The sequence below is a fragment of the Amborella trichopoda genome, chromosome 8 (genome assembly GCF_054954075.1).
Source record: "Amborella trichopoda isolate Santa Cruz 75 chromosome 8, AtrichopodaSantaCruz75HAP2 v2.0, whole genome shotgun sequence".
In the NCBI taxonomy this organism is placed as follows: Eukaryota; Viridiplantae; Streptophyta; class Magnoliopsida; order Amborellales; family Amborellaceae; genus Amborella; species Amborella trichopoda.
The window spans coordinates 5,606,833-5,632,447 of NC_142343.1; the positions used below are offsets into that span (position 1 = coordinate 5,606,833).

At 34.6% G+C, this 25,615-nt stretch overlaps 1 protein-coding gene and 1 long non-coding RNA gene across 2 annotated transcripts; one reads left to right on the top strand and one right to left on the bottom strand.

The window, feature by feature from the left end:
* Positions 1–21,113, top strand: LOC105420791 (noroxomaritidine/norcraugsodine reductase-like). Its single transcript, XM_020668468.2, has 3 exons — positions 1–152; positions 2,859–3,066; positions 20,909–21,113. The coding sequence occupies exons 1-3, from the start codon at positions 64–66 to the stop codon at positions 20,960–20,962; spliced, it is 351 nt and encodes a 116-aa protein (XP_020524127.2). The 5' UTR covers positions 1–63; the 3' UTR covers positions 20,963–21,113.
* LOC148780731 (uncharacterized) lies at positions 13,056–13,750 on the bottom strand. The gene is made up of 3 exons (XR_016060566.1): positions 13,599–13,750; positions 13,437–13,512; positions 13,056–13,347 (listed from the first exon to the last, which is right to left on the bottom strand). It is a non-coding gene; the product is annotated as an uncharacterized LOC148780731 (long non-coding RNA).
* Positions 21,114–25,615: the final 4,502 nt, after the last annotated feature.

Below are 25,615 nucleotides of genomic sequence, written 5' to 3' on the forward strand. Positions count from 1 at the left end.
GACAAAAGCATCAGCTACCACAAAAATAAAATCAAAACTTAAGAGAGAGAAAAATGTGAGGAAATGGAGGGAGTAGTGAGCAAGGAAAGAGAGGAGAGGTGGTCTCTGCGTCACACGACGGCTTTGGTTACTGGCGGTACGAAAGGAATTGGGTCCCTCTCTCTTGAATGCTCTCGCTCTCTCTCTATTACTGCTGCATGCATGTTGTAGCTTTTTTTATTCTTAGATCTTCTCGCTTCTTACTTTTGATTTGATTTACATTTTGGTTCTTGATTTGATTCACATTTTGTTTCCTCCGTTGTTCTTGTCTTCATGATCTTTATCTATTCTTATTTCTAGAGAGCGATATAAGGAGAGGGAAGGGGGAGGAAGGGAAATGTGACGAGTGGCAAATACCAGGGCAGCAGGGTTGTGGTGTTTGTAATCGTTAAACGGGGCATGGGGTTTGAAGAAAGGTCTTTTAAAACAAAAAAAAATTACTTAAAATCTCAAAAATGAACTTTCTAGGTACTTTATCTCAAGCTAACTTTTTTTTTTTTTTAAATTTAAAATTTTATAATTAGATATAAAAATAAATTTTGAGACAATCTTATGAACATTTTCATCAAAATTATATACCGTGATAAAATTTAAAAGTACCCTTTTACCTCTATAGCTACGGATGCATCCGTATGCCAACTACACCCTTTTAATGCAAAAGTTTATATAAGGATGCAACCTTATAATGTAGAACTACGGATGCCCCTAAAAAATCCATTTGAAAATATAGTTTTAATGTTGAAAAACCCTTTGATTGATCATCTCGACATCGAGATGTCTGACTATAAAAATAAAAAGATTTTAAGTCTAAAAAATAGTGCGTTTTACAACATATTATCTATTAAAGATTGTCATATGTTTATAGATCTACTTGATTTTAGCCATTTTTGAAATTTTAAATTTTATAATTGGATATAAAAATAGATTTTGAGATAATCCTCAGAACATTTTATATCAAAATTATATACCATGATAAAATTTTAAGGTTCACCGTACCTCTGCAACTACGGATGCATCTATATGCCAATAAAAAATGGCTAAAATCAAGTAGATTTATAACCATATGAAAATCTTGAAAATGGACGGTGTAGATAATATGTTATAAGACGCACTATTTATGAGGTTAAAAATCTTTTTATTTTCATAGTCATACATCTCGATGTCGAGATGATCAATCAAAAGGTTTTTCAACATTAAAACTACCTTTTCCGATGGATTTTTGAGGGGCATCCGTAGTTCTACGTTATAAAGTTGTATCCTTATATAAACTTTTTTCCTTAAAGGATGCTGTTGGCAAACGGATGCATACGTAGCTATAGAGGTAAGGTGCACCTTCAAATTTTATCATGGTATATAATTTTGATGTAAAATGTTCTTAAGAATTATGCCGCAAGATACAATTCATATGTCAAGGTTTACCAAGAAATTATATTCAGAATACATTACAAGGAGATATTTTTCTTATATTTTACCATGGGCAAGGCCCAAGCTAGGCCAGCCCGAGCCCCGTAACATTTGGCCTTACTCAAAACCCTTATTGAAAAGACCGGTCCGGAGCGAAAGAAATCTATTGGCATTAATAAGCCTTTTTTATGTGAGTATTCAAATTTTAATGTTTCTAGAGAAAGAATAGGTCTTTAAAGAGAAAAGGAAATTGTGTTTCTAGAGAGAGAATTGGTTTTTAGATATAAAAAGAGATCGGAGCTTTTAGAGAGAGAAATAGATATTAGGTTTCGAAAGAGAGAGTTAGTTTTTAGATAGAGAAATATTGGGTCTCTAAAGAGATAATGAGATTCAGAGAGAGAGAGAGATAGGGGGTTTCTTAAGAGAGAATGGGGTTTTAGAGAGGGCAAGAGATATTGGGTTTCTAAACGGGGATAATGGATTTTTAGAGAGAGAGAAAAATATTAGATTTATATAGAGAAAAAAATATTGGGTTTCTAAAAAGAGATTGGATTTCTAGAGATTGAGAGAATGAAGTTTTAGAGATAGAAAGAAAGATTGGGTTTATAAAGAGAAAAAGCTATTGGGTTTCTAGAGAGAATGGGTTTTTAGAGAGAGAAAGATTAGGATTTTGGAGAGAGAAAGAGCGATTAGGTTTTTATAGAGAGAAAAAGATATTTGATTTCTAGAGAGAGAATGAGTATTTAGAGAGAAAGAAATATTGAGATTTTGGAGAGAGAGAAAGAGCGATTAGTTTTTTATAGAGAGGGAATGGGTTTTTAGTGAGAGCAAGAGATATTGGGTTTCTAGAGAGAAAGAAATTGGGTTTTAGAGAAAGAGAGAATGGGCTTTTAGAGAGAGAGAGCTTGAGTTTCTAGAGAGAGAATGAATTTTAGAGAGAAAAGCGATTGGATTTAGAGAGAGAATGGGTTTTAGATATAGAAAAAGAGATTGGGTTTTTAGAAAGAGAAAGAGAGATTGAGTTTCTAAAGAGAGATAATAAGTTTTTAAATAGAAAGAGAGATTGCGTTTTTAGAGAGAATGAGTTTTTAGAGAGCAAACGAAAGTATGAGTTTCTAGAGAGAGAATGAGTTCTAAATTTTTTAAAAAATATCTTAGCATCAATTTATTTATTTTAAGTTTTTGACTTATTACAAAAAAAAAAGTTTGAAGAGTGAAGAGTTGAAAGAAAAAGGGCAAAACAAAAGCTTTTAAAAATAGCCGGGGCAGGCTTTTTTGGTCCGGGTCAGAGTATTCGGGCTTACCAGGCCAATCCAGCCCCGTAGAAGTTTTTGAAGGTTTTTTTGGGCCATTTGGGGCCGTCCCAGCCCAAACTTGTGCATTTGTGTAACATGCCCACATCAATCTTTGCACAGACGTGCTATTGTAGAAGAAAAAGCTGGGTCTGGAGCATCAGTTTATACCTGCAACCTTGATGAAGGCGAGCTTAACCAATGTTTGCATGAATGGAAGGCAATGGGATCAGCTATTCATGGTTTAGTTTGTGATATATCCTTGCGTCCGAATTGGGAGAAATTGGTTGAAACTGTTTCTGCACATTTTAAGGGGAAGCTCAATTTCCTTGTAAGTATCATATATTCTCGTCCTATGTTGCACTTCCTACAACAAAGTTGCATAAGTTTTTCTTTTCAAAATTCAATGGCATTTCTTGGTTCACTAGAAGATTAATTTTTAATAGGGACATATACCATATGATAATCTCTATAGCATGCATGTATGATTCCTTCAACAACTTTGAAATTGGATGGATACTATAATTTACAAAATTGATGAATGTTGTAGCGAAAAGGATGAGCCCGGAAAAACAATTCTACAAAATGGAGTTGTTCATAAATAGGGAGAAGCAAGTACTCTATGTTGCAGGGTCTTAATTGTTCTAGGAGGTGAATTGTACATAACGGATACTACAAAAACTTGCCCATGAATAATAGAGCAAAACAAACTGGCCCTTTTCAAACCTAAATTTGGAAGGAAAACTTGTAAAAGAAATACCTATGCGATCTTTTACCGGGGAATATAAATTTTTTTTTTTCCTTCACCCCTTTCTTTTGGCAAAAGATCACATACATGTGGTCTTTATTCTAATAAGATAAATTTCTCTAATAAGATAAATTTCAAAATAAAATCAACATAACAATAAAACAAAAGATCTTAACAACTTGATGCCATTGAAACAACTATGCACTATGCTTGAGAATAAAAGATAAGATTGCCAAAAACAAAAGGAAGAGTACCGGAGATTACCTCAACCAGGCTTATGACACCCCACACCGAGTCACCACCCTCCGATGATGTGGAATCAATGGTCTAGCTTCAATTTCGAACCGACAAAGCAAATTTCGGCCAAGCCACACCAATGGAACATGAACCCCTTTGATCATAAACTCAAACCCTAGGTGAATTCTCTTAGCAACCTAGTTTGATCTCTTTTTGCTAAACCCTAAAACCCTTAGCCATAAATCTATATTTGAGAGATAAAAGAGAAGAACTCCATAACCTAAACCTTTAGTTTCTTTCACAATGTGAGAGAGAGATTTGAGCTATCTATTCCATAGATGGGCCATCAACATTATGGAAAGTGCATGAACCATTATCGCCTTTTCCTAAACCATTTTTTCATCAATATATTTAAATAAAATAAATAACATGCATTTTATAAAATTACACGATCCATGTCACATATTCCATAAGAATATATCAAATAATATCAAGTAGATAAATACTACCAAATATAAATAAGATGAGATCCATATCAATTTAAATTGACCATATCTCTTTAAAACAAACTTGCTACAAGATAGATAAAGGCATGGTTAATATATCCCTTCCAAGATTTGACCACATGTCATAAATCAAACTAACCTTATCTTAAAAGCAAACAAAAAAATCCAAAGAGGGTGGGGTGTGCCACCCGTTTGTTCCACATGTGGGCTGCCACCCACATGCCACATGCTGGGCCCATGTGCACTATAGGCCCTCATAAAAAAAATATATTATTTTTAAAATTAAATAAAACAATTTAAAATATATATTTGAATTTTTATTACTTTGTAAGAGCAATAACTGTATTTTTATAAGTCAAAAAATCACAAATAAAATATTGAGAGATTCATAAAATTCTAATAACAAAACTAAAATCATTTCAATAATAAAATGAACACAATTAAATTAATATGATGGGAAAAAAAATATCCATATGGTTTTAGGAATCCAATCTGTAATAACGGTGTACTCTACCTTCAACTGTAGACTACAGACCACATTAGCTTTATCAAACCGTCTCAATATTTCTCATGACCCACAATCTAAGCAGGGGCTCATTAGAAGGTCAGCAAAGTCAGGTCGATGAATCAAGGGGTCGCAATCTCAGTCTGCGGATTACAGGTCCTCCCCTAGAGACGAGTCAAGGTCACCATGACTGATGCGACCACAGCTCTATGGCGGATAGGGGTATCTCTCGCACATGGATACGCTTCGCCCAAATGTAGATATCTGGCTTTTCCGAACGATCTATCAATATACATGCCGTGTGATGAAATATGGATGGGGTTTTGACCCTCGTCTCAATAGGCCACAATCACACACAAGGGTCACACAATCCCTCGGCTCACACATCCGGGCAAGTTCTCACACATCCGGGCAATTTTTTCGACCCCATCAAGGGCTAACCCATAAACCCTCATAGGTTTGTTCTTCATACTTAGGTAACATGGGTTTTTCCCAACTGACTGGCCTAGATCGTTAAGCACAGATCGGTATCAACAAATCATCGTTTGTTTAGTATGGTCCACGTGGGACCACACTCCCACTAAGTTCATGTTCCACTATATCATTTCATTTTACAAGCACTCATAAAGCATTTAAAGGCCACATGAACCCAACATCTCCTACTTAGCCTTTGAAGGCCTTACATTCTTTATTTCTCACTTTCTCTCATTCTCATCTCTGTCTCCTAATTACAATCTCTCTCAAACATATTTACTTATTCTCTCAATACATTAATCATGATTTTCGCCATCAATCCTTTCACAAAAGGATTTATAGAGGCAATTTCTCTTTGCTGCTCAGATCTCATAAAAAAAATGGTCGTAGCTCACTTTTCACATCACATAGTGAATCATATACCTGTTGTCGCAAAAGACCATCACGTTCCCTCATCGCAAGGGGTCGTATGTTCATGAGTTTAAAAAAGTTCTTCAAATAAGCTGCTCCCTTTTGTAGCCATACAACTAGCACCAAACATTTGGATTCCATGGGTGAACAACATTATAGTCTGTTGTTTCATTTGGCATGTCAAATACTAGCAGGTGCTCCCACTAGAATATTTAGTTTATATGTATCTCGATCTTTCTCAATCTCACATCATTTATCAGGTGATAAAAACATAGTTTTATATACTTGGAGTTCTTATGGAATTATGGCTCTTTTGACGTACATATTGTTACCGTGCTGTCGCAAAAAATTCTTACTGCCTCACAACGCACGAGGTGAAAGTCAAGTCGATTAAGAAATTTCTTAATCCATGTGGCCTCCTCGATCACCAAACAGCACGCCACTTACTCTACCTTCATGGTGGACAATTTCGTCACATCATGTTTCTTTAATTTCCAAAAAATTGCACCTTTTTCAAGCATGAACACATATCCAGATGTAGACTTCGCATAATTTGGATCTGTGAAATAGCTTGCACCTGTATATCTGAATATCTAAGCAGCTAAAAAAACCGTAAGACTGTAGTAGCTCCCACTCAATTATTGCACATATAACATAATCATTCTCAACAATCTTATGCATATATCATGAGGTAGCATATCAAGTGTCACGCAATATGTAATTCAATACTCGTTGGTTTCACAATATGCAAAAACCTTCATGAACCATAAATGTTCAACCACACTAGATATCTTGGTAGTAAATACATATAAACCAAGTTATCTAATCAAACACAATATGTGTCAGAGAAGCCTAACATGATGGTATTTCTACAAGATTTCATATGGTTCAAAGTCTTAAGTAATCGAGGATTCTAAATAACTAGAAACATGAGTCAAAACATATAGGTATTTAAAAATAATAATAATGCATGATAGCTTTTTTCCCACTTTTATAAATACCTTCAAGACACAATGTTTTTCTTTTTAATAAAAAAAAAATTGACTTGGTATATATATATATATATATGCATTCACAAGCAATATAACAGTATGACAATTTAAAATGATTTTCATAAAGACTTAATGGACCTTGCAAGACTATGTGGTCTTGTCAAAACCATATTCATAGACTTAGGCTTTTATCAAATCATCAAATTTAATTATAAAATACATGCTTAGCCTTCATAAATCATTTTACAACATTCACCTTTAATTTCCTACCAAGTCAAGTTCGTGACCACAAAAACAAATCATATATACCATCTTATAACTTTATCCAAAATAAAGCACTACTAAATAATGTATATTAAAGCCTTGACAAAATGCTTCTTTTTTGGCAATTATGGAGAATTTATCAAGCGATCATCATCACATGCAAAACATCATATTATAGACATTATTGAGAGAATAGTCACCAAGACCGAGTTTCACTAGAACTCTCCCTTTGTGCTTATATATTTGAATGAGTCACACCCATCTCTAGTGTTTCATCCTTAGGGCTCAAAGCCATTGATCAAATCACATCTCCATGTGTATCACTACCTTAAGTAGTTCATACTCAAGCACAAAGAGGCACAAAAAACACAATGTATTCAAAATCGGCACTTTCAAAAATTTGTTAGCACTTATCACTTAATGTCCATACACTCCATTCATATTCATAAAACAATTAGCCAAAATATAACCAAAGCACATTAAACAAACTTATTGAATCTTCATTCCATATACGACCTTACAATATAATGTGGGATGTATTTCAAACCTCAAAACCATATAGTATGGTACCTCGGCTTTCTTGATTTATTGTTTTTACTTGTTTGACAAGCTTTTGTGATATTGGAAGTGCACGCAACTGATGGAGAATGTATTGGTCATTGGTTTCACATGTCACGAAGTGTCAATCTCTTCGACACTTGGATTCTCTTGTCTTACATCGTGAAAAAAATATTTTCTTCATTCCATTATTTCAAATATCACAATTTCAATTCTCCCATTGATATTTAGCGTTTCTATGCTACCACCAGGTCTCTCTACATATCCCTTCGTTTCGAAGAAACCAAGATGTTTTTATAGGTATTGTGTTTCTTCTTCTTTTTGCTATTCCCAGATTGAATACTCTTCACATAGAGTATCATATCTTGTCCATGATGTATTACCTCTCTTGTAAGTTTTATTATAATAAACCATATAAATAGCACACTATAAAACCTTTTAAATTGAGTCTTAAAAGTCTTCATAATTGGGAATTCAAGGATGTGCCTTAACATGCCACATCTTTTAATTTACTGCAGCATAGAACATGAGCATCCTATGATAAAAATATGACATTTGTCAACTCATAAAAAGTTTATCTTCGAATCCTTTTGAGTATTGAAATAGACTCAAATATAAAATAATGCGCAGTTTCAACCCTAAATCATACCATTTAGTGAATATTCATTTTAGTGATATTTACATCACAATGCAAATTGTTCAGATGAAAATCAGGTTGAGCACCTCTCAATGAAAAATTTCTTTCTCTCAACCCTTAAAGAATTTCTTCTTGAAATATTTTGTGCTTAAAACTAGACTCAAAACTAAATCATAACATTATAGTTTGAATCCCGAATAATACTTTTCTTTAGAGAAATAAATAAATGACATTCATGTCACAAAATAAATCATACTGCAGAATTTCAGGATAAACACTATCTAGTAAAATTATCTTTTCTCTCTACCATCACGGAGTTTCACTTTCAAACCAATTTTGTTTGAAATTATACACATAATAGTAACACATATATTTTTATAAGCCTTATATTATTCTGTTAAGTAGGCTTGATAAATATTGATATTCATGTCTTTAATAAAGGACATACCAAACCTCTCTTCAATTCAAAATTTTTATTTCTCTCTTCCCTTTGATTTTTCTCTTTCAAATAAATTTTATTAGAAAATAGACTCAGAATGGAAGTGTAAAAATTTATTGTGAACCATAAAACATTCTTTTAAGTATAGAAATAAAATCATGACTTTTAAGTCATAGAAATAGTTTTTGTTGCAGAAAATAACACTTACACACCCTTTAATAAATTGATCATATCTTTCAAACCACGAGGAATTTCTTTATCAAATATTTTTTTCTTGAAAGTAGACTCAATTTTATTAGTTATAGTAAAATTTTAATAATAAATAAAATCATATGGTTGGTAGAAAAAATCACGGAACTCAATAAACAGTCTCTGAATTTTGCATGGACAAAACTGACACCGTTCATTGTTGAGTCCATAATTCTCAATTCCTATCAGATCTCATACTGAAATTTTTCACGTAAATCCTACTCTTAAATACACAAAATATCACTGAAGTATGTAACAGAAAATGACCTCATTATATTCTTCATATCTCTACTCCAAAATAACTCGGAATACTCATTATGCAGAGTGCATTTTCGATGTTGGAATATTTCAATAATTCTTTAACCGTGGGTGTATTTCGCGAGAACAAAGGTCATTATATCTCACTCCCAAGCTTGATCTAAACTCAATAAGGAGAAAAGATAACTAATGACATCAAGTATCAATAGCTTTGATACCCATGAAAGAAAGACCTATATGATATTTTACCGGGGAATACTTTTTTTTTTTTTTTTTTCTTCACCCTTTTCTTCTGGCAAAAGATCACTTACATGTAGTTTTTATTATAATAAAATAAATTTCAAAATAAAATCAACATAACAATAAAACCAAGATTTTAACAATTTGATGTCATTGAAACAACTATGCACTGTGCTTGAGAATAAAAGATAAGATTGCAAGAAACAAAAGGAAGAGTGTCGGAGATTACCTCAACCGGGCTTATTAGACCCAACACCGAGTCACCATCATCCGATAAAGCGGGATCAATGGTCTAGCTTCAATCTCGAACCGAAAAAGTAAATTCCGGCCAAGCCATACCATTGGAACATGAACCCCTTTGATCACAAACTCATACCCTAGGTGAATTCTCTTAGCAACTTAGTTTGAAAGAGATGGATTCTCTTTTTGCTAAACCCTAAAACCCTTAGCCATAAATTCATATTTGAGAGATAAGAGAGAAGAACTCCGTAACCAAAACCATTAGGTTCTTTTACAATGTGGGAGAGAGAGATCTGAGCCATCCATTCTATAGATGGACCATCAACATTGTGGAAGGTGCATGAAGCATTATCCCTTTTTCCTAAACCATTTTCCTATCAATATATTTAAATAAAATAAATATCATGCATTCTATAAAATTGCACAATTCATGTCACATATTCCATAAGGATATATCACATAATATCAAGTAGATAAATACTATCAAATATAAATAAGATGAGATCCATATCAATTCAAATTGACCATATCTCTTTAAAACAAACTTGCTACAAAATAGATAATGCTATGGTCAATATATCCCTTCCAAGATTTAACCATATGTCACAAATCAAACTAACCTTATCTCTTGCACATACATACGCTTCACCCAAAGGTGGATATCTGGCTGTCTTGAAAGATCTTTCAATATGCATGCCATGTGATGGAACATGGATGAGGTTTTAGCCTCCGTCTTAATAGACCATCATCACACACAAGGGTCACACAGTCCTTCAGTTCACTCATCCGGGCATGTTCTCCGATCTCATTAAGGGCTAACCCATAAACCCTCATCGGTTTGTTCTTCATGCCCAGGTAACATGAGTTTTTCCCAACCGACTGACCTAGATTGTTAAGAACAGATCGGTATCAGTAAACTATTGTTTGCTTAGTATGGTCCGCGAGGGACCACACTCCCACCGAGTTCATGTTCCACTATATTATTTCATTTTACATGCACTCATAAGGCCTTTAAAGGCCACATGAACCCAAAAACTTCGTCTTGTTCCAAACTCTGGTTCATTCGAATGCGGCCATAGACTCGTTCACTAATTGAAGAAATACTCTAGCTATATATTTTACATAAATCCAATAGTACCATGGCCAATGTTACTTAAAAGTCCGCATCATGCACAATCTATCGCTCTTTAGTCTTTTTGACAACGATACCTCTTCGTAACCCATTTCCCTCGTGTGAACTACTTATGGATTTCTCCCCTGGTCTGTGAGTAACCGTTATAATATGCTAATCTTCCTGAAAATGATCATAACACATCAAAGTTCTTTTAATACAACTAGAATGGATATGGTTCTTGATTAGTACATGTAATTGATTATTGCTTATCCATGGTGTCGTGACTATCATAGTTGTTTGCTTCAATAGCTACATTTTAACCAACCATAACTGGAATTAACTTTGGAAAGTTAAATCTGCAAGTAGCCTTCCACATTTTCTCTTGGGTCACATGGAGAACACCTAAATATTTACATAAATGGGCACATAATTCGTGGATCAATAGCTTCTGCAAATACTTCTGGACGTAACCAATAATGTCGATCGCATTCTAATGCAAACAAAGTCAAGTGTTTCCTTCAGATGAATAATGTTGGGACAAATATACGAAACCCACTGTGGATTATACAGCAGACGAATTTTCCTTTATAATGGCAACCAACTTTGAATCTGCTTACCATATGTGTCAACTCTCACATCCTCTTCTAAAAGCATCACGAGCAGGAAGCATTTTATTCATATCATAATTTGCTGGGGTAATAGGTGTAAACACTGGTACACTATATTCGGTGCTAAAGGTAACTCTATGATGCAGCCTAGAGTACCCCTCTCAAATATCCAAAAGGAGAGATAAGCTTAAAGTTTGCAAGAAGAAGCCGAAGGGCAAAATATTTATTAAAACTATCTCTTTATATATTTTATTTATTTCTTGGTTGATTTACTTAGCAACACAAGTAGTAATTTCTAAAGTCTTTTTAAGTGAATTGTATTCACTTAAATTCTTTTATAATAAATTATCATGAATAGATTAGATGGATGGTCAGGATTAAGTCTTGCTTAGGGTTTTTTTTATATAAAAGATGTACTTAAACATAGTGAAGCATGTACTTTATTAAAGATCATAGGCAGCTAGCACTCCTTTTTTTTTATCTCTAATTTTTTAATTCTTATCTGATTTTAGATCTTCTCTATCTTCTTTTTTGCTAAACTCTAGCTCCGAGCTACACCACTTTAAACTTCAATCCTTTTGATATTTTGCCATTGTTTCTAAATTGTTCCTCTTTCCCTCTCTCTTTCATATGTGTATGTGTATTCTAGAAAACTGTCGTCTTATGCAGTCATACCCATGTCAAAGAAACCCTTTTTAATGGGACAGATAAAGAACATGTTCTTTTTTAAGCCTTAGTCATTTCGGTGGCGTTTTGGAAAAAATCAAGCTTACAAAATTATTTGCACCAAAATTGGCCTTAACTGAGCATGTATGTGTATTCTCTTTTCTTTTTAGGTGCAATGAATCAAATTACCAAGAACTTAGCTTGCGAGTGGGCAAAAGGCAATATCCCGTGCAATAGCATATCGCCTTATCTTCTAGCGACGCCACTTGTGAAAGATGTATGTACTTTTCGTGAATTGAGCTTGGTCGTGATGGTAGTACACCGTACCCTAGTCACCACTTTTTGGTTTCCACCAATGGTTTAAAAACCGGATCGGTGACCCGGATCGGGCTTTCCAAAAACCGATCTGGATCGGAATCGGGTGAATCGGTCAGAATAAAGTTTCAAAAAAATCCGAAAAAATTATTAAAATTCATTATAAATATTGTTTTTTAGGAATTCAATAAAAAATGAGGGTACTCCATTAAGAATTTTCATGTTTTTGAATGAATATGCGAATATTGATATGTTCTTCCCCTGCATGAACCGCCATTCAACATTTAATTTACATCACACAAAAGGATAAACATAGAATTATCATGGAATAAGTATATCAACATACATGGACTACAATAAAGCATACAATTAGTAACATACGATCTAAAAATAAAATGGTAGACGACGTTGTTGTTCTTCTTGGTCACGCTGGTGCCATTGATTGAATTCGTTTGATAATTCATTGATTCGATCTAAAAACGAATCATCGATATTAGCGGGCGTCTGACTATTTTCAAATCCCTGAGTGTTAGTGTTTTGTTGTGTTCCCAATCCAAAATCCCCGAAGCTTGTCCATCCTTCATGCTCACCTGCACTGTCGTGCTCATTCCTACACTGTTGCTGTTGGGACTCGATATGTGAATAATATGGCTGGGATAGGGTGGCCTCAGAATCATCATCTCTCTCATTTTCTCTTAGACCCCCTTCCCACTCTCCCTCATTAGGTGCAATATCACCGACATATTGTGGATACATTGGCTGGCTGCTTCCTCTTTCATGCCACTCATCACTTTCTTCAATATCTTCATCACCGATAGCCTCAAGGAACGCTCTCTTGTGCAACACTGGCTCATCCTCTTCTACTACCCATCGGTCTGCTGTGTCTGTGACAAATATTGTGTCTAAGTCTATCGGCCCATAGTCTTCAAGCTTCCTTCTTATTTGTCGCTCTCTAAGGTTTAAATTATAATGAACGTAGACTAGTTTATGAAGTTTCTCAGAAGCGAGTCGATTCCTCCTAGTAGTGTGCAACCATTGGAACGTACTCCAGTTGCGCTCACAGCCAGTAGCAGAACATGTCTGGGAGAGCACCTTGATTGCTATCCTCTTTAGGTGAGGTGCATCAGTACCATATATCTCCCACCATTCAGCTGGATTAAAATGTAAAAAGCATTGTAAGGGCAAGAACAATTCATAAGATTAAATATATGAATAAACAAAATATTAGCGAGGGGATAACCTGGATCCATCATAGTTCGAGAATTTCTGGCAAGTCTAGTTCCGAAGGATCCTATAGCATCCCTATACATAGCAAGCTAAAACAAATATATTACGTTTTAGTGCATTATTCCTCACAAATATAACAACTCAATGAAGTTCTTACCCAAACATTAAATAATACCTCTTGTATTGCTGCTACTTAGTTTCGATGGCTTCTCTCCAACCTTGCAATAATGTATCTGACCCCTTCCATAATCTTGTGGGGTTGTTCAGGTGTCAAATAGAAAAATTTTGGGTTGAAGTAGTAACCTAAAAAATATATAGGTAGAAAAATGTCATTTACAATTTCATAAAAAAATGATTTAAACTGAAACATTGTAATGATATAAATATATATTTACCAGCATAATGAATTGGACGTCCGAATTTGATGTTCCACCTCTTTTCTATAATCTCGATCACTTTGCTAGCAAAATTACACTTCTCCCCAATAGCTGATTTCGCCCTCTCAATACCTTCATAAAGGATACCCATGGTAGCTTTCTTATCAGCATCCACCATTCTTAACACCGTGACCAAAGGGGCAGTGGCCTCTACAACACTGGAACATCGAGACCAGAACAGCCTATTTGAGATTATGTTGTCCACTTTTATACCGGTACTGGACTTCGAGAGGCGGTCATTTAACCACTCTTCACAAGTAAACAATCTCTTTAATGCACCTTCAGATTGTCGAATGGAGTCCACAGCTAAGTAATCGGTCGCAAAGCGGGTTATGGCAAGCCTGATTATCTCTTTTTTCTTAGAGTGTTCTCTAAACAGAAATAATATTTTCGAGTGGTTGTATATAAATCTCGACACCAACCTTGCTTCATCTAGAGTCTCCTTCACAATTTTGATCTCACCGATTTCCTCTAACATAAGATCGATGCTGTGTGCAGTACACGGGGTCCATACTAGATGCTTCCTCTTATCCATCAACTTGCTGCCCGCAGAAACACATGCACGCGCATTGTCCGTAATAAACTGGACTACATGCTTATCCCCCACCTCCTCCACTATCTGATCATATAGTCGTACGTAGAAGTTTGCATCCTTCTTCGTCCCTGATACGTCTTTGCTAGACAAAAAAGCTGTACCTTTTGGGGAATAGGCCAAGAAGTTTAAAAACTCCTTTTTGCTAACTTTATTCAACCAACCATCACTCATGAGAGTAATTCCTGTCCTTGGCCAACTCTGTTTATATTCTTCAATCCACTTTTTAACTTCCTCTACCTCTTCGTCTAATATTGGCCCACTGAGCTCATATGTCGTCTGGGGTTTTACCCCGGGCTCGGCTCTCTGGATTGCACTAACCATAGGTGGAAAATATGGGCTATTGGCTGCATCAAAGGGAATCCCTTTATCGTAGAACCATTTACCAACATATCTCCCTAACATGTTTCTTGTACCTTTAACCATGCCTTTTAGGGTCATCTGTTGTGACTTAGGCTTTGAGAGAAATGGGTCTTTACGACCATGACCTGCAATACTGGCACTCCTAGGTAACTTAGAAACAATTTCTTCAACAACTGATTCTTCTTGATACATATTGCCACCAACCCCTCCATACATATTTGAGCTGGGCCCGCCATACATGCTCGAGCTGGACCCGCCATGCATATCTGAACTAGGCCCACCATGCATATCGGAGCTAGGCCCACCATGCATGTCTGAGCTAGACCCACTAGGCATTCTAAACCCACATTCCCTCTGATATTGTTCATGTAAACTCAATCTTGTGGCCATGTCCAGCTCATTATTATATTGCTCTTCTAGGTCATAATTATATTGCTCTTCTGTATCATTCCTGCTTGATGGTGTATATAAACTATCTATCTCCTCATTCATCCTATGTTTGGCAATTTTTTTACCTTTGCTAGCATTAAGAATTGCCACCATCTGTTTTTTTACATTACTAGGGACACTAGTGCATGCAGAAACTTCTCCCTTAACCCCTGCCAAGTGTTGCTTGAACCTATGTACCCCACTACTTATCACTCTTTGACAGTAATTACAAATAATTTTGTCTTTCTTGTTGGGATCAAGTCTGACCCCATGTTGCCATGCAGGGTCTTCTGTAGATCTTGACATGATTCAATTGTTTTAAGATGTAAAAAGTTTAAATTAACCTGACAGTTCAAAAAGAAAAATAATCACCATATGTAGTGATAATATGTTGCGGTAGTTCATGTAGTCATATTCGTTGTTATTTGTTATTGCAAAATACCTTTTTTGACAATAATATTTTCGTACATATCAATTACAAACATTTAGAATAATACAAAATGCAAGCTCCAAACATGGCTACAACTCAATTATCAAGAACATACATTTTTTGCATTAAAAAATTAATAATAAAAACAATTCTTCAAAGAGCCGGCTAACATCAGTCATTCCAACTAAAAAATCTATGAACAACAGATAAAAAAAATACAGTTTTGTATTGAAAATATAATAACATGCATTTTTTTGCATAAATAATCCATCAACATACAATTTTTTCAACAAAAACTTTAACAATAAAAATTTAAAATATGGTTTAATACCTCATGATAATTAAAACCTTGTCACGATTATCACATCTTTTCGGAAAATCATCAATTTTCAAAAAATTTGATCTTGAAAAAAAAAAAAAAAAAATTACAGCAAACTCAAACAATAAAAATTAAAAATTGGGTTTAAATGTTTAATACATCATGATAATCAAAACTTTATCACGATTTTCACATCTTTTCGAAAAATCATCATTTTTCAAAAAATTCGATCATGGATAAAAAGAAATAAAAAAAAAAAGTACAGCAAATTTTCAAAAAATTCGATCATGGATTAAAAAAAAAAATTAACAAATTTTCAAAAAGTTCGATCATGGATTAAAAAAAAAAAATCATAAATTTTCTAAAAATTCGATCATGGATTACAAAAAAAAAAAAAAACATAAAAAAACAAAAAATTCGATCGTGGATTACAAGAACAGAAAAAAACAATTCGATCATGGATTACAAAAAATTCAATCATGGGTTACAAAAAAAAAAAAAACACAAAAAATTCGATCATGGATTACAAGTAAAAAAAAACAAACATTTCGATCATGGATTACAAAAAAGTCGATCATGGATTACAGAAAATTCTATCATGGATTACAAAAAATTCGATCATGGATTACATAAAATTCGATCATGGATTACAAAAAAGTCGATCATGGATTACAGAAAATTCTATCATGGATTACAAAAAATTCGTTCATGGATTACATAAAATTCGATCATGCATTACAAAAAAAAAAAACAAAAAAAAACAAAAAAATCGATCGTGGATTACAAAAAAAGAAAAAAACAATTACATCATGGATAACAAAAAATTCAATCATAGATTACAAAAAACTCTATCATGGGTTACATAAAAAACAAAAAACAAAAAATTCGATCATGGATTACAAAAAAAAACAAACATTTCGATCATGGATTACAAAACATTCGATCATGGATTACAAAAAATTCTATCATGGGTTACAAAAATAAAAAATAAAAAATAAAATTCGATCATGGATTACAAGAAAAAAAAACAAACATTTTGATCATGGATTACAAAAAATTCGATCATAGATTACAAAAAATTCTATCATGGGCTACACAAAAAAAAAAAAAAAATTTGTTCTTCACAGAGTCGTTTTACATAAGCGATTTTAACTCAAAAATTCACCTCCAAGTGAATAAATTACATCCAATTGACTATATTTTCTGATAAACAACAACATAAGGAATCAAAAACCTAAATTTTTAACACATTATTTCTAATATATCATGAAAACAAAATCAAAAGGCGGAAAAACAAAAAAAAACAGCAGAATTTGGTTTCGCAGACATCTAACTGTTCATATCAAATTTCTTGCTGTAATTGACCAGATTACGTAAAATTGAAAATTTTAAATCATATTAGACACAATAAAGATTAAAAACCCTAATTATTGAACTCATTTTGTTCAAAATATGCCGTGAAATAAATCAAATGGCGGAAAAAAAAAAAAAACCCAAAGTTCTTACCTGTTTTTGTGAACCGAAGCCTTCAATCTCCAAAAAACTCTGTTTTTCTCAACGATTATCACAAATTAGTAACAAAAGCTTTTGATTCACAGCTTTAAGATCAATATGCCTATAAATTTTGAAAGATTCATGCCCTATTTGGCATGAAATTTCAGAAATGGCGGAAACCCTAAACCCCGAATTTTTCTTGATCCAAAAACAACCAATTTTTCCACCATTTAATCCTTAAAAAAGTTGAATAAAGCTGTTTACAGCCTGCAAAACAGATCACATGCCGAAGAAAACAAAAAAAATGATCAAAAAATGACAAATTTGAAAAAATCCGTGAAGAACACTGTGCAACCCGTGTTCTTCACGGACTCGCCGATTCCGCACAGTGAATTGGCGAGTCACTGTGCGGAATCGTCCGGTTCTCTCTAGAACCGGACGATTCCCGGTTTTTGAACCGATCCGGTACCTTTTTCGTGAATTCCGAGTCGAACCGGGCGAGTCCGGTTCGACTCGACGATTTTTAAAACGCTGGTTTCCACTATTTTTTTATAAGTCTTGCATTCCAAGCAAGATACATGATATCTTTGAGTTTCTATATTTAGTGGGACCTTGATCCTACAATTTTAGGAAACAACTATATTTGAATATCTCTAATGTGTATAGAGATAGGGCGTGACGTGACCTATATTTGGATTCCTATTTTTGGTTAGTTCCTATTATTTAAGATGATTATTTTTTTGGATTAGTTCCAGCTGTGTTAGGATGATTCCTATTTTTGGGTAGTTCCTATTATTTAGGATGGTTCTTATTTTTGGGTAGTTCCTATTATTTAGGATGATTATCTTTTTGGGTTGGTTCCAGTTGTGTTAAGATGGATACGAGAGTCAACACTAGATAAATATAAACTTATTTATCCAAAAGTTATGGGAAAAGATAGAGCTGCACATACCATTATGTGTGGGTTGCTTTCCTCTATATATTGGGTAATTTAGAGAGAGAAAAGATTCAAAAAATAGCGGGAAACTTTTGGGAATTTTTGTAGAGAGAGAAAATTGTAGTGAAGAAAACTTTGTGGGAGATTGAGTATCTAGTTCTCTCAAATAAGTTGTCTTGTATTTTTTTTTTTATTTAGTAAAAAACATCGATTGTCTTCGCCCATGGATGTAGTCATATCTGTGACAAATCATAGACACGTTTGGTTGTAAAAGGCTATGTGCAGAAAGAAGGTGTTGACTATAATGAGATTTTCTCTCCAGTTGTGAGATACACTTCTATTCGGGTTTTACTATCTATAATTGTATTGTTTGATTTGGAGTTAGTGGAGCTTCATGTCAAGACTGCATTCTTTCATGGAGAGTTAGAAGAACATATTTATATGACTCAGCCAGAAGGGTTTGTTGTTAAAGAAAATGAGGACCATGTTTGCAAGTTAAAGAAGTCATTGTAAGGCCTCGCAGTCTCTTAGGCAGTGGTACAAGTTTTGGTACATTCATGATTGGACATATGTATGTCAGAAGTTAGTATGACAATTATGTCTATTTTAAGAGATTTACTGATAGTTCATTCATCTATTTATTGCTCTATGTAGATTATATACTTATTGCTACAAAGAATTATTTAGAAATCAGTAAATTGATGACTCAGCTTGCCAGAGAATTTGAGACGAAAGATTTAGGTTCAAAGAAAATTTTGAGCATGAAGATTCGTAGAGATTGAAAGTTTGGTAAATTGTAGTTATCTCAGAATGAGTACATTAAAAGCTCCTCGTTAGATTCGAGATGGAAAATTCAAAGCCTGTATGTACTCATCTTGCTGCACTTTTCAGATTGTTGGCAGCATTATCTCCAAGTTTAGATGTTCAAAATGAATACATATCACATGTTCCCTTTGTGAGTGCAGTTGGAAGCCTCATGTATGCAGTGGTTTGCACTCGACCAAATATTTATCATGTCGTTAGTGTTGTTAGCAAGTGTATGGCTATTCTAGGAAAGGAGCATTGACATGCAGTAAAATGAATTCTGCATTACCTAAAGGGTACATCAGATATAGGTCTGGTGTTTGATAGAGATAGCAAGTTTGGTGACAAGGTTATTAGTTATGTTGATTCTGACTTTGCAGGTGATTTGGACTATAGAAGATCTGCTACAGGTTATTTATTTACACTTGCAAGAGCTCCAATCAGTTGGATGTTGATGCTACAAATCATGGTTGCCTTGTCTACGACTGAAGCAGAATACATGGTTGATACTGAGGCAGTGAAAAAATCCATTTAGCTTAGAGGGCTTGTAAGAGATTTGGGCTTACAACAAGAAGGGACTGTTATTTGTTGTGACAGTCAGAGTGCAATACATTTAGAGAAGAACCAGGTATATCATGCAAGGACGATTCATATACTATTTTATTCATGAAATCATAGCTGAAGATCTTGTTACTAAAGATTGATACTAAGAAGAATGTTGCAAATATGTTGATAAAGTCGGTTCAGTTACAGAAGTTCAAGCTATGCTTGGACTTGACTAATATGTTGCTCAAGTAAGCGCCTGTGGAGATCCGTGTGGAGAAGAACCGATGGGAATCTCTTTTGGAATCTAAGTCAAGGTGGAGATCTGTTGATATGTCTAGCATTCCAAGCAAGATACGTGATATCTCTAGGTTTCCATATTTAGTGGGAGCTTGATTCAACAATTGTAGGAAACAACTATTTGAATATCTCTAATTTGCAAAGAGATAGGGGCATCACATGACCTCTATTTGGGTTTCCTATCTTTGGGTAGTTCCTATTATTTAGGATGATTATCTTTTTTGATTAGTTCTAGTTATGTTATGATGGAAATGAGAGTCCACACTAAATAAAGATAAACTTATGTACCCAAAATTTATGGGAAAAGATAGAGCCTTGTGTACCACATTGTGTGGGTTGCTTTATATATTTAGGTTATTTAGAGAGCGAAAAAGATCCAGAAAAATAGGGGGACATTATTGGGGGTTTTTACATAAACATAAAATTGAGAGTGAAAAAGATCTCAGAAAAATAGAGGGAAACTTTTGGAGGATTTTGTGGAGGCAAAAAATTGTAGAGAATAAGGCTTTGTGGGAGATTGAGTATTTGGTTCTCTCAAGTAAATTGCTTATAATTTTTTTTCTTTGATTTAGTAAAAAAACATCGATTGTCTTCGTCTGTGGATATAGTCACATCTACGACGAACCACATAAATCCTGACGTTCTTTTTCTGTTATTTATTTCTTGCTTTATTTTTGTTATTTGTTTTTGTCGATTCTTTTTCTCGTACTATATTTGCCAAAAATCAACCCATCAGGTTTAGAGCTTCTGCGCACAACAATGTTGTCCCCACTAGAAGTAAGAACTATTCATGGTAGACAAATTTATTTATGATTCATTATCTTCTTTTTTCCACAGTTGATCACAAATGATAAGAGTCAATGGTTGCACAAACTCTTGAGCGGCGGATAGGGGAGCCTGTAAATGGTTGGTATCCATGAGGTTGAGAATTTGTTCTACTCCTTATTCCACTACTACTCTATATCTCTCTGTGAAATGATTTAGGTGCCAGAGGACAACTGAAATTATAAGTTGCAGCTCTTTTAATGTTTCAAAAAGCAAACTATGATTCAAACCATAAACCTTTTGAACGAGTTTTTGTTTTTGTAATAGGGTTATGAGCGTTTATGTCAGTTTCCAAATAATTGAGGGAGCAAAATGGACCATAGTTACCTGGAGCGCCCAACTAGAGTGGCGCTCTTGCTCTCGAACCCAGCTTCAACGCTCCACAGCCGGGATCTCGCTCGGATTCCCATTTTTTTGGGATTTCACTCCAATATTTAGGATTTTCTCTCCCGTTGACAACGGAGCTCACTCCTCCTACTTTAGAGATCTTGCTTCCATTAAACATGGATCTCGCTCCCCTCTACTTCATGGATCTCGATTCCATTCACAACAGATATCGTTCCCGCTAAAGCACAGATCTCGATCCCATACACAACAGATTTCGCTCCCTCTACTTCATGGATCTCGTTCCGTAACATTGTAGATGTGGCTCCTGAACAAATTAGATCTCCGCTCCAAGAATTTGAAGAACACGATCCCGATGTTCTCGGAACTAAATGCTAACCTAATAAGGATATGACCCCAATCCTATAATCTATGGAGCTCGCTAACGAGGAAAGCGGATCCCGATCCCGAAAGTATGAGGTTCTCTATTTTCATTTTCAATTATAAAATTTTAATCTCCAAAAATGGTTTAAATCAAATAGATCCAAAAGCCTATGTAAATCTTGAAAATGGACGGTCTAGATAAGGTAAAGCTTTCTATGTTCCCCCTACAACATAGAAGTTCTATCCTCCCCCTTATCCAATCGTCCATTTTTTAATGGAGGTCTAAGATTGCCCCAATCACAATGTCACGGCTCTACACTGTTTTATTTTTAATGTTTTTTCTATAAACTGTTTTGACACCAAATTTTGGACTTCCATTCCTCTTTTAAACTATCACGAACGAAAAAAATCTATAAAAAAAATATTTTCAATGAAATAAAATGACCAAAATACCCTTTAAATTTTCAAGGGGTATTTTGGTCATTTTATTTTATCAAAAAATTATTGTTAATATTTTTTATAGGTGCGCCCCAATGAGAAGATGGTACCAAATTTCATATTCAGAAAAATTGTATTGAAAAAACTAAAAATAAAATACTTTGAGACGTTGGATCTTAGATCAAACAGTGAGTGGCTCTTTTGATAAAAATGGACGGCTGGATGGTAGGGGGAGGATAGAACTTCTATGTTGTAAGGGGAACATAGGAAGCTTTCCCTCTAGATAATGTGTTGCAAGATTCAAAATTTATAGTACAATTGAAGATGTCACTACATTCATCAAATATCTCGCTAAAGATTAATGGGGTCTAGCAATAGACTTTTCTACCAAAACAATTTGCGGTACATAAGCTAGTGCACTGCACACACAACAATTAGAGGTTTTCCTTGGAGATAGAAACACTCAAATATAGAGTGAAAAAGACAAAGTCCAAAAGGCTCAAACATAGAGAGTGAAGAAGACAAGATGTAGAAAGACTAAGTATCAGTTTGGATGTACCCAAAATTGTAATATTCTTAGATGCCAATATAAAAAGATAGTAAGAACCGTTTGGAAGGATAACTACATAAAGTTTTGTAGTCCATTAAAAAAGGGGTGAGGTTTGTATAAGGTGTCAACCTTATACTATAACGTAAGGTGTCAGTCCCTCATGTGTTAACCGGGTGATTACTACCAACCCTTTTTCAAGAGAGAGAGAGAGAGAGGGAGAGATTGAACCCAATAATTAGGATTCAAAAAATTGCAATAAGGTGAAAAATCTCATAAGACCATTGTTTTTTGATACAAAGTGATCATATTCACTATCGGTCACTAGATCACAAATTATGTGCCTTAAAGTATGCATGACTTTCTTCAAAATACAAACGAAATGAGTCGTATATAAAGGGAAAAGTTTATTTAGAGTCGAAGCTCTAAACAATCAAATTCGAGCCTACCTCAAAAATTTCACTAGAAGATATTGTTTTCATGCACACATATCCTCAAATTCATCATCTCGATATCCAGATGAAGGGGCATGATAAAAAAATGGATTTCAGGTTTTAGAAATAGTGTATTTTGTAACGCACCTTTGGACCGTCAAATTTCAAGATTTTCAAGTTCTCATAGATCTCTCGATTTACATTATTTTTGACGTTTAATCTTTATAAATGAAGATGAAAATATAGTTTAAAGCTATCAAAATGATTTCCGGTATTGAAACCATATTTCTCGACACTATTTGAAAACTAGCTCTAATTCGATTGTTTAGAGCCTAGGCTCTATACACACCGCAACCGTATATAAATGTCTTTATATATATAAGTGGTCAATAACATGATAATAAATTTTGTATGAGGTTCTCTTACCCAACAGTTGCAACCCAGGACTTTGAGTGGGGTCAACTCATCAAACTAAGCGAATTGGATCAACAGTCGCTACCCACAATTTGAGTGGAATACACTCTTCAAACTAGGCGAATTGGGTAGCAATAAAATTGGGCAATAGTTCATTACGTAGTCTATCAAGAAATGTGTACTATTCATTATAATACAGGGTATAGTATACCCAATATTATAATGAATAGTACCCATTTATGGAGTTTCCTTATGTGTAATTTGAAGATATACCCGACCTTGTAACGGTTCTATCCCCATAAATCATATGCGGAGACATGGGCATACTGAGACTCAAATAAACATTTAACAGCATGGAAACAACAAAAGAAATATGGGTTCTCAACATGGGTAGAACTGAATAAATATAGGGACTATTTGTCGCATCTGCATGAACACAAAAACGCCCAATGTGCATGTCAAACCTTGGTTTGAAGGCCATGGATCACCAAGAGATTGATCCATCAACTCTACGGGTCTTCCATCAGACAAGTTTTGATGGTTCAATCTCTTAAAGAATATATTTCAAAATACCTAAATTTCCTATGTTGGCCGATTATGAACGTCAAATAAGCAATAACCATTCAGTAAATTAATTGACATAAGAGGTCCCAAGCAAAAGAAGGGAGCACCCTACTTGTTCAAAATATTAACATAAAGTTATTTAGAATATTAATATAGAGCTACTGATAAACTAACAAATACAACAGTGAATGAGGAAGCAGAATGAATCAGCAGAAGAAGGCAGCTAGAAAAAGAACTCCACATATCAATCACATCAGTGAATGTAGAATTCCTTCCCACCCCTGGTGACCCTTGAAGGGCCAGGAGACAACTGCTCATTGGGGACTTCGGCGAGTAGTCTCTGAACATCTCTCTTTCGAAGCCTCTTCCTTCTAAGTACCGGGCTCCAGTTCAGCTCAGAAATTGGAAGAGCTTCCTCAACAACGACTACTTCCCCAGTGAAATCCACTTTCATGAATTTCAGCAGTTTCTCTTTCTTCTCCTTGGCCTCCAACTTCCTATATGGTCATCGCGACCAATTACGAGATCGAGGGGAGAGGTCTTCTTCTTCAGAAGAAGACTCTGTGAGTAATACTTGAGGGAGGCCGACGGAGGAGGCCAGAACGAGACCTCTCTGAAGATGTTGTTGGGTGGCAACTTGGGAACGGGTCTTCAAGGATAAGTGACCCCAATTAAGCTGGGTCTCCCATTCAAAGATAGTCTTCGCCAATGTACCTCGATGCAATTCATGCAAATCACTTGCATCTTCAAAAATAATTTCATGCTTTTCCAAATCTACAATAGTATTTGAACAGGCAAGTAAGAAGACATAAGTTAGCAAAGAAGGCAGGTCGCATGTAACTATTAAAAAGTCAGGTGTTGCATAAACATGTAACTGCTAAAAAGGGAGTATCTACCATACTATTTCACTTATGTCCATTTAAAAATTCATACCTTGAAATTAATGAAAATATTAAAATTTGATTTCTCAAAAACACCTAAATAACTAAATATACAATATGCACACATGAGTGGATTTGGTTTGGCAGTGTTGCATGCCGTTTCCACGTTGGCAGTGGTTAATAAATAAAATAGCCAACATAGCAGTGGTATCTTTGTAGGATAGCCAAGATAAAATAACTGCAGAAGAATAAACTCTATTTGGGAGGAAGCAATGGCAGGAGTTGCTCTCTGGTGTTCTCAAGACCCAAATCGCATTTTCTATCAAAAAATGGGTGTGGTTTCTATAAGCCTGCAACCTTAAACAATCAAAATAAGGTGCAGCTCCAAATTAAAGTTATATAATCTAATTTTGGTTGAAAAAACTCTAAGGACCATTTGGAATTCTATTTTGAAATCTAATAATAAAATTTTAAATTCCAAAAATGGTTAAAATCAAGTGGATCTATAAACATATGAAACTCTTGGAAATGAACATACTAGATAATGTGTTGCAATATCCACCATATCTAGGACTCAAAATATATATATATTTTTTTTTCCTATTCATCCATCGTGATGCCTAGATGATCAAATAAAGGGTTTGCCAATGTTAAAACGATTTTTTTGATGGATTTTTGAAGGGCATCTAATTCTACTGGCAACCTTTTATAAACTTTTCCCTATTACAATAAG